The sequence below is a fragment of the Eretmochelys imbricata genome, chromosome 1, assembly GCF_965152235.1.
Source record: "Eretmochelys imbricata isolate rEreImb1 chromosome 1, rEreImb1.hap1, whole genome shotgun sequence".
Classification (NCBI taxonomy): Eukaryota; Metazoa; Chordata; order Testudines; family Cheloniidae; genus Eretmochelys; species Eretmochelys imbricata.
Window position 1 is genome coordinate 154,777,227 of NC_135572.1, and position 10,779 is coordinate 154,788,005.

Genomic DNA, 10,779 nt, shown 5'->3' on the forward strand with positions numbered 1-10,779 from the left:
AGTTATCCCACCAAGTCTCTGTTATTCCAATCACGTCATAATTCCTTGACATCACCAGGACCTCCAGTTCTCCCTGCTTGTTTCCAAGGCTTTGCGCATTCGTATATAAGCACTTGAGATAACTTGCTGATCGCCCCTCATTCTGAGTATGAGGCAGGAGCCCTTCCCTCTCAGACATTCCTGCCTGTGCTTCCTCCCGGTATCCCGCTTTCCCACTTACCTCAGGGCTTTGGTCTCCTTCCCCCGGTGAACCTAGTTTAAAGCCCTCCTCACTAGGTTAGCCAGCCTGCTTGCAAAGATGCTCTTCCCTCTCTTCGTAAGGTGGAACCCGTCTCTGCCCAGCACTCCTCCTTCATGGAACACCATCCCATGGTCAAAGAATCCAAAGCCTTCTCTCGGACACCACCTGCGTAGCCATTCGTTGACTTCTACGATTCGACGGTACCTACCCAGGCCTTTTCCTTCCACGGGGAGGATGGACGAGAACACCACTTGTGCCTCAAACTCCTTTATCCTTCTTCCCAGAGCCACGTAGTCCGCAGTGATCCGCTCAAGATCATTCCTGGCAGTATCACTGGTGCCCACGTGGAGAAGCAGGAAGGGGTAGCGATCCGAGGGCTTGATGAGTCTCGGCAGTCTCTCCGTCACATCGCGAATCTTAGCCCCTGGCAAGCAGCAGACTTCTCGGTTTTCCCGGTCAGGGCGGCAGATAGATGACTCAGTCCCCCGGAGGAGAGAGTCCCCGACCACCACCACCCACCTCCTTCTCTTGGGAGTGGTGGTCGTGGAACCCCTCATCTCAGGACAGTGCATTTCATGCCTTCCAACCAGCGGAGTCTCCTTCTGCTTCCCCCCCACCCCCCAGACATATCATCTGGTCCACTCTCCGCAATGGTACCTGTGGAGAGAACATGAAAGTGGTTAGTTACCTATGTCTGCGTTGCTGGAACCCAGACATTCCCCCTTCTTCTTCTGGAGGTCACATGTTGCCAAGCTTCTTCACTGGCCTCTTGGCTCCGCTGTGCAACCCGCTCTAAATTTTTAGAGCTTTGTGCCCGTAGAAGCATATCCTGACTTTTGTCCAGAAAATCCTCCGTTTCTCGTATGCAACACAGGGTCGTTATCTGTTGCTCCAGACCTTCAATCTTCTCTTCCAATATGGAGACCAGCTTGCACTTTGTACGGACAAAGTCGCTTCTGTCCTGTGGAAGAAAGACAAACATGGCACATCCAGTGCAGGTCACAACAGCTGAACCCCCCCTTTCCATATCACCTTCCTACTATGTGGTGGTGATGTGGTGTTCCACTCACTAAAGGACTCCCGGGCCACACTGCAGTGTTTAGGTATATACACAAGCCCGATCACAACTGAGACAGAGAACATCCACCTGCTCCCAAAGTAGGCAACCTGAAAACACTCTCAGAAAAATGCCCCAGTATTCCAGGAGACGACCACTGTCCTTCTCTGTCACGCACACTGTACCTGCTCTGAGGTAGCAGGTTTGACAGAAGTGATGAGAGCCACACCAAAGCCTGTCTAGAGCCAATCATTACCTCAGCAAGCCAACTTTACCTCCTTCCAATAGGCCTGGTCTGCAATTAGAGTAGATAGATGGGTGCTAGACATCATTGCCCACTGTCCCATCCATTTCCAGTCCTTTCCCCCGCCTACCCACTTCCCCATCCCTCTTCAGGGACCCTTTTCAGCCTTCTGCAAACAGAATTAGCCTTGTTGCTTCATCTAGGAGCCACAGAAGAAGTCTCACAAGAATACAGGGGAAGAGGCATCTTGATATATCCTCATTCCAGAAAAGACAGTGTGTCTTCATCCTATCCTAGATCTTAGAATTCTGAAGAAATATATACACCATCTCCAATTCAGAATGGTAACTATTGCCTCCATCATTCCATCCCTTCAGACTCAAGACTGATTCATGGTTTTCAGCCTACAGGATGTGTACTTCTACATAACCATCCACCGAGCCCACAGAAAGTACCTAAGGCCATGTCTATATATCTAGTGTAGACGTGATAAATTGATCCCCGATCGCTCTGCCGTCGACTCCGGAACTCCTCCATGGCGAGAGGCGGAAGCGGAGTCGACGGGGGAGCGGCGGCCGTCGATCCTGTGCCATGAGGACATGAAGTTAGTAATTCTAAGTCGATCTAAGATACATCGACTTCAGCTATGCTATTCTCATATCTGAAGTTGCGTATTTTAGATCGATATTCTTCTCCGTGTAGACCAGGCTTAAGCCTCACAGTGGAGTCCATTCATTATCAGTACAAAGTATTGCTGTTTGGACTCTCCATAGCACACACAATATTCACAAATCGTCTGCTGTTGTGGCATCCTATATGAGGAGAAGGGATATCCATATCTACCCTTACCTGGAATGATTGGCTGAACGAAGGTGGATTCCAGCAGAAGAGCATTGGGTCTGAAAATTGCCTTCTCCCTTTTCACCCAGCTAGCCCTCTTGGTGAACTGAAATTATTCCTTACTCTATCACAAAAGAGCAATCATAGGAACTGTGGTAGCCTCCTCACGTCACTCCAAGGGCAAGTTCCTCTCTTTGCAATGACTGCTGAATGGAATAAAATCAAATCTGGCCATGATGACAGTGCAGGCCTGTCTCAGACTATTAAGTCAAATGTCAGTATGGCAATTATTTCTCACCACTTGCTAGACTTCTCCTGCGACCCTTAAAACTCAGGGGTCAGTCTATTTCCCAGTAAGTCACCAGATATTCTACCTCGAGTCATCTCAGAGAGGAATTGGTAGCTAGACCCCAAAAACATTTGGAATACCCTTTTCTGTTTTCCCTCCAACAGTGACACTAATCACAAATGTGTCAGAGACAGGTTGGGGTGGTCACCTGGACCACCTGAGATGCAAGGGTCCTGGTCCTAGGGTGATATGAAATTCTGCATAAAAGACAACACATCTTCAGTGGTCTACATAAACACACCAGTGTGTGCTTATTACCCCCATTCCAGGGAGTGATCGTGTTATGAATGTTGTCAGGAACACAGGATAACTCCAGTGGCTCTTCATCTCCCAGAAGTCAGCAACAGCCTAGAGGACTTCTTAAGCAGACAATCACTCGCCAGTTATGAGTGGTCACTGCAGAGCTCCATCATCCAGCAGATATCTCGAAGTGGGAGAGCCCCACAAAAGACTTCTTCACCACCAGGGAAAACACCAAATGTCCAACTTTTTGCTCTTGGGAAGTCTTTGGAACTGAAGCCTCACTTATGCCTTTTCCCCAATTTTCCCAGAGTAATATGTAAGATCAGACAGGTCAAGGCCATAGTTACCCTCATGGCATCTTACTGGCTAAGGCAGTTTTGTGTGAGAAACCTGCTACAGATGTCCACTCAGTCTCCCATATCTCTGCCAGACATATCTCAGAACAATGATTATATTCTGCATTTAGCCCCAAAGTGACCACATCTGACAGCCTGGACGTTGGCTGATTGAGAACCATTGACAGACTCTGCTCCTTTCAGATGCACAAAATCCTTATACATAGTTGTAAGCAACATACAAGAAGGACCAATTCCACAAAATAGAAGCGGTTCTCCATATGGGTGGCCCAGCACAACCCAGTCTCAGTAGAAACATAGGTACCAAAGATCTTACCACATACTGCATTTAAAACATTCTGGCCTTTCATTTAGCTCTATTGTGGTTCACCTGGCAGCAATTTCAGCTTGTCATTCACCTGTACACTTGTCTTTGATCGTCTCACAACCAACTGTATTGAAGATCCACAAAGACCTCTTTATATTTTTAACCCCAGGTAAAGAACTAACTCTTTTGTGTGAGACCATAATATCCTCTTCCTAAATCTTACTGTGCTTCCCTTTTGAGCTACTCTTGGGATGCACCCTGTATTATCTTACTTTAAAGATGGTCTTTCTGGTTCCCATCACCTTGGCTAGGAGAATCTGTGAGCTCCAGGTCTTTGTGGCTGAATCTGTCTACATGACATTTCACAGAGACATGGTCGTACTGATACCTCATCCTATGGTCATCCTTAAAGTGGTCTCAGAATTCCATTCAAATCAAGTTAATTTGTTTTCCAAAAACCCATTCTGTACCAGGATTAAAACTGCATACTGTGGACATTTCAAGTTCATTCATCCACTGTGTGGACAGAACTAAACCTTCTTCAAGATGTTGTCAGTGTGGATCCCACAACCCTTCCTCCATAACAACTTTTTCGGAGCCCTCAGCATATGGGATTCTGAATTGATGAGGGAACTGAGGGGCAGTTGCGGACGCTCCGCCCTTTATACCCTCGTAAAGGAATGTGAAGAAGCACGGGGTGCATGCACGGTCCCAGCAAAAGACTACTATCTCACATGCATGAGGCGCATGTGCATCTGTAGTGGGATCCACACTGATGACATTTCAGGCAACATTTACTGTAAGGTAAGCAACTGTTCTTTCTGAGATGCAACTATATTCTAACATTACAATGGGTGGTAGATATTTATGGAAAGGATTTGTTTTAATTCTGTTGATTGAGAACTAATGATTAATGGGTGACACTTTATTGCTATAGCTATAATTGTCGTTATGCTTTTTTGGTATCTGTGATTACTCTGATTTCATATATCCAGGAGGTCAAGCATATAACTGAATTGTTACTTAACCCTTTTAGAGTCATAATTAATACATTGCATTGTAATTACTGTTATACTTTTTGATGAACACACCTAGTACAAAATCCTGTAATCAGAATATTAACTTTTATAATTACAGTGTAATTGAAGTGTCATTCCAGTTACTGTTTTATAATGTGTAACAAATTTGAGGACTAAAATTTTTTTTTTTCCTTTTTCCTTCCCCCTCCAGGATTCACAATGCACTTAAAGGAATCCCAGATGACAGGGATGGGCTATTTGACACCATTCAGCGTTCTAAGAACCATTATCAGAAAAGAGCTTACCAGTGTATCAAGTGCATGGTAGCTCTTTTCAGCAACTGTCCTGTAGCCTACCAAATCTTACAGGTGATACCTTCCATTCTGATTTCATTGTTTTAGAATTCTAGACAAAAAGTAAGTCAAGCAGATTACAACAGAGTAAATTGCCCTCTTCTTCTAAGTAAAACTCATTTGGATATTTCTTTGTCAAAAGATCAGGAGAAGGAAGTGGGAGGGAGGGATTCAGCTAAACTTGACAGTAATATACAGATTGTATTAATGATTGTGTGGCAGCTGCTCCAAACCCACCAATGCTTCCTGTCAAATCACCCTTCGGGGGAAAAATGTATGTACTCAGTAACAAGAACTTTTGCTTAAACAGTGGGCTGGTGTGAAGACAGTAACCTGTTTTCCAATGCGTGGATGTTGTGGCAATAGAGAAGTATTGGTGTTTGAAGAATAAAAATGGGATTCTGAACTGTCACTTTTCTATCTCTGCAGAGCAATGGAGATTTGAAGAGAAAATGGACCTGGGCAGTAGAATGGCTTGGAGATGAGCTTGAGCGTAGGCCATATACTGGAAATCCACAATACACGTATAATAATTGGTCTCCCCCCGTGCAGAGTAATGAAACCTCAAATGGTTACTTCTTGGAAAGATCACACAGTGCTAGAATGACCCTTGCAAAAGCTTGTGAACTCTGCCCAGAGGAGGTAAAGAATTAGACTTCACAGCAAATGGGAAGTTAAATAAAATTACTGCTTTAAATGCTCAAAATCCTTTGTACTTTATCCAGTAGTAGCAACAGTGAGTTGGGCAGCAGATTGTTCCCAGTTTCTGCTCGTTTTAGAAGTAAGAAGTTCTGTAACTTCATTTGCTAGTCTGAAACTGCCTAAAATTAACAGTAGTTTTCACTGACTGCCAGTTGTATAGTGCTGATGGTTTGTAGTAATCTTCTCTCATGTTGTTTACTGTTTGTACTGGCATTAACTGATTCCAAAGTTGGAATACCCCTAATTGAACTAAAATGGTGAAATTCAATTCTAGGAAGAGATAAGGTGATATCTGGTAACTTATATCAGAAGTAAGACTTTTCTCTGATATTGAGCAAGCTGTCATTTAATGTTACTTTTTTAAAATGTTGGGGGGAGGGAGAGGAGGAGTGTCTTGGTCTCCCAAGAACAGTGAGATTACAGTTTAAGGATGGGATTGGATTTGACTTGAAAATAATATTTTACTGTATGTTAATTTTAGGAACCAGATGACCCAGATGCCCCAGATGAACATGAATCCTCCCCACCAGAAGATGCGCCATTGTATCCTCATTCACCCGGTTCCCAGTATCAACAGGTAAACAGTGCAGAGTTTCACTTTCCGTTGAAGGATCTAAAGTCTAACTTTATGTTTTAGCTTTCATGCTAACTCTCACTGTAGTAAATATTTAACTAGAAACACATTATAGTTCAAATCTCACACTTATAGAGTGATCATAAGGATGAACATTGAGCACCATTTACTAGAAGCAATTTCTCCATCAGAATTCCACATGAAACCCAAAATTTTACCATAAAGTTATTTATCTTCATACTAAAAGCATATATGCTGACTGCCATCCCCTAGCGAATGCATACTGGTTTCGTTCAGCAGTGCTTCTTCCATGTTTAGCACCTTACTCTGCGAATTGCACCATTGACTTAAATGATAGAATCCAGCCTTACATTAGTAAATTGTTTTAGACTTCAGTAAGTACTTAAAAATGATTTTGTCCCATATATAATTTGTTCTGTGAACCTGATATCCAAGTTTAAAGTGCATATCAAATTTAAATCTGTTTCAGGGTTAAGTGACTTATTTTGTTAGCATCTATTTAAATAGAAAGCTAGATTTGAAAGAAACCATACTAGAATTATTGAGCTGGTAATACCTAAATTAGTAGGTCCCTGAATTAACTGTAGTTTTTATTTTCCTACTTTTCTCAAATCACTTATATATTCTGAATCTGCTAATTTCATTTCCTGCCCTGCCCAAACCCATTCCCCCTTCATCTTGCTTTCCTTACTGATGTTCTCAGCAGAGCAGTTGGCAAGTGATATAGACTCCTCCGTCCCCTTGGAGTTAAGTTGCAGTTTATCACAAACTCACTGATTAATTCTTTTCTTGTGTGATGTGTTCATTTTCTCACAACTGCTGGCATTTCTCACCCTGTAACAAAAACAACCCTTTTTTCTTAGTATTGCGATAGGTTTATGCTTGGTCAAATCTTGCAGTTCCCTGAAGTATCATAGGCAGACAACGTTTTACATTTGACAGTTGTATAGGTGTATTTTTAATTAAAAATTGTACTAGTTAGTTTCGAAAAATTGTACTTGTTAGCATCTGGGGAAAATAACTGTTCAGCTTTTATTGACTTCTGTTGCAATTATTTTTAGCGAGCAAAACTTAATGTATGTTTGCACAATTTGTAACTAATTTCTTTTATTGTGTGTTTTTAAATTTTTCTCCCATACCGTTTTATCTTCTGGTAGAACTATATCTACATTTTAATCTAAACTGTACATATCACATAGGCAGCATTCCATTCATCCTCTTTTTCCTGCTTTGTTTTGCATGTAATTGCAATTTAAAATCTGTAATTACTAATTTTTCACTAGCTTAATCTTCGCAATTCCAATTCAGAATCTTCAGCATAAATTCATTTAAAAGATAAAGCAGGAGACTTCACAGTAATTAATAAACATCCTGAAATATGTATTACTAATTAACCAGTTCACTATGCTTTGGGGTATGTTCAAAGGAGGGGGGAATCAATATAATTGCTTAGAAAAAATTTCCCAAGCATAAGGTCTCTTTAAAATGTTTTATTCTATTTTGCAGAATAACCATGTGCATGGACAGCCATATACAGGTCCAGCAGCACATCATATGAACAACCCTCAACGAACTGGCCAACGAGCACAAGAAAATTATGAAGGCAGTGAAGAAGTTTCCCCGCCTCAGACGAAAGATTAGTTAAATGCACATAATCAATTAACTTGCTCCATCAAGACTGTGCACCCAGGCCTTACAGTCCAACCTTTCTCTGTGTCTGGCTAATATTTAAAACTAGAAAAACTATTCCTAATCAACATGGAGTGGAGAGTCTATTCACTGTCTTATCTGCAGAAAATTGCTGTCAATATATAACCTGCCTGCAGTGGAAAGTGTATAGTGTTTTGTAATAAATGGCCTGATGCTAATGTGTAAATGGCAAAGGTGTATATAGTATATTAATGTTTGACTGTTAATTCTTAAGCAAGAAACATTTTTTTTGTCTTGATGAGACTCACAGATCTACAAAAACAAAAAGTAACTTCTTGATATATCCGCTGCGCTCTGCAACCAGTGTTGCCTGCCTAATGGCAGTTGGATCAACTCCTTTATGAAAAAGCCTATCCATGTCAACCACAAAAATAGTTTCATGTTAATTCTTTGCCACTGGAGTCGATTTTACTATGAGCAACGTAATGGCTGGTAACCTTTTAATTATTTGGTTGATGTGGAAAATTGGTGATGTAACATTGTTTCTAGATCTTTTTTCATTGCCTTTTTCATTCTGGTATTAGGTTAATCACTTTGAAGCTGTAGTTATGCTGTAACATTTAGCATGGCTTCACACCAGGTTAGTGTAGCCAATCGGGGCAAAAAACCCAACCATGACAGTAGTTGTCCCAAAGTGACAACTGTATTGCTCAGAGCTTTTTTCTTACACCTAGACTACAAAATGGGGGAGGGAGGGAAAATGTGACAAACAAGTGGTTTTCAGTTGCACATATGTTCCTCACATCTAATGTTGGACAGTTCTGTCTCTGGGTGGGATAAAAACACTTAGTTTTCAGTAATAGGAATTTAAAAGATTTAAAACAAATATGCAAAAATTTTGCTATGCCAGGATGCCTGGAGCATAATAGACTGTATTTGGTGTGCTTGTTTTGTTTCTTTGGTAGAGCTTATTAGATAAACTACTAACACTTTCCTTCTACTGCATCCCAGTGAAGTGGAAGTCAACGAAATCACACAGTACTTGTGTGTGCTACTGCACCAAGTTAACTTGCCGGTTTTCTGCTCATTCACAGTTCTACTTGAAAGCAAGAATTGTCTTAGCTCTTTAACCATTATACGAGAAATCTTGACTTTAGACGCAGGGTTTAATTATAAAAGAAACTACTGGTTAGTCACATACAATTCTAAGGTATCTCTAGTCTGGAATAAACATTTGTTTAAAGACTTCAAGAAACGCATCAGTAAATACTGTATTTAAATGAAAATTGGTAACTTGAATGTGTGTAATTTTTTGCAACCTGTCTAAAAACCAAATACCCCTGCAAAACAGATACAGCCCACCCTATACTATTTAAATATTTTGCTGTTTTATTTTATAGAAATTATTTTGCTGAATTCACAAATAGAATTTGATTTAAGAAGAATATTTTGTCCTGTGGTGTGTGTTGGTTTTTTTTGTTTTATTTTTTGACTGCACAGAAAGTTTAATTCTGTGCAATGGCACTATGCTGAATTCTGGAACTACAGTCACATTGAGATTTTTGTGCACAGAAAAATTGGGCCCTTGACTAAGAATAAAAAATTAGGACAATTACCCTGTAAAAGTTTCTTAATGTGATTTATCTTGTACTTTTTGTATGTTTTTATATATACATATATATATATTTGATGAGCACAAGCTTGATGGTGTTTTTTACAATTAAGTTAATAGAAACAAAGCTGCTTAATCAAACAGAAGGTCTGTGTGGAAATGAACAAAAAAAAATCATAAGTGCATTCTTATGCATTTAGTGTAATATAAGGGAGGGCTACAGAGATTAATTCATTTGATTTTTTTTTAATATTATATGTAGCAGTGATCACTTTTGTGCTTCCATGTGTTCTTTAGTGCTCAACAACTTACTTCAGTTTTTCATGGTTTTTTAATAATACCATTTTACCTAAACTTGTTAAATTTGGGAGAAGTTTTCCCACATGTGTTTGGGGATACTTACTGGAAGTTATAACTCAAAATAGTAGCCTTCATATTAGAGCTGAAATAGTTCATATTTATTTGGACCAGTAATTATTGTTAAACACACTGTCTCAGAGACGATTGTGCATTTTTTTCTATTTAGGTAAGAACATGTAATGTGCTAGTTCAGCCTTGCCAAATGTGATTAATTTTAACAGTGCAATGATTGTAGAGACATGTAAAAACCTGTGAGATTTTTTGAAGGTTGTGATTTTTCCCCTCTCCCCTGAATTGGGGAATCATGACTGGTAGCAGTTATTTTTCAGATGGCAAGTTGAGGTTATCCTGCATCTGCCACTTTGAAGAAAGCTAGCCTGTGGTGTTGTTTGCTTTTCAAAATAGATAGCTACAGCAAAAAGTGTGCTGGGGAGAAAATCTTTTCTTCACTCTGGGCAAAATAGTTTTTACATTGTATTCATTTAAGTAACAAATGTACTAGCAAAAAGTTTAATATGCATGTTACAGTTGCAGCAATATGGCAGTGGTCATTTTCAGGCTATATCCAATACCTCAATATTGATATGGCACACATCCTCAAAGTGCCTAAAGGTTTAATTTCCCCTTCAATAATTTCTGGATGATATTTTTTGTTTAGAACAGATAGTGGGGAATCTCTGGTCTTCCATAAAATAAGAGCCAATAAATAATAAAACAATTTCTCATTTTCCTGACAATTTGACATTTAAATGCATACAAATTGAACATTCATAGGTCATGTTATGTGGTGGTAAAGTGTATCTATAAAAAGCTGCATTTTACCTAACAGAAGTTCTCCCTCTGTGTATTTA

At 40.2% G+C, this 10,779-nt stretch overlaps 1 protein-coding gene across 4 annotated transcripts in view; it reads left to right on the forward strand.

Annotated features, from left to right (window-relative positions):
- Positions 1-9,568, forward strand: part of USP9X (ubiquitin specific peptidase 9 X-linked) — a 209,910-nt gene extending 200,342 nt beyond the window's left edge. For all 4 annotated transcript variants that reach the window (XM_077817431.1, XM_077817422.1, XM_077817413.1 and 1 more), the window contains 4 exons: positions 4,868-5,024; positions 5,439-5,651; positions 6,193-6,288; positions 7,813-9,568. In XM_077817431.1, the coding sequence (XP_077673557.1) occupies positions 4,868-5,024; positions 5,439-5,651; positions 6,193-6,288; positions 7,813-7,947 (601 nt within the window). In that variant the 3' untranslated portion in view covers positions 7,948-9,568. The remainder of the gene's footprint in view (positions 1-4,867; positions 5,025-5,438; positions 5,652-6,192; positions 6,289-7,812) is intronic.
- The last annotated feature ends 1,211 nt before the right edge of the window (positions 9,569-10,779 follow it).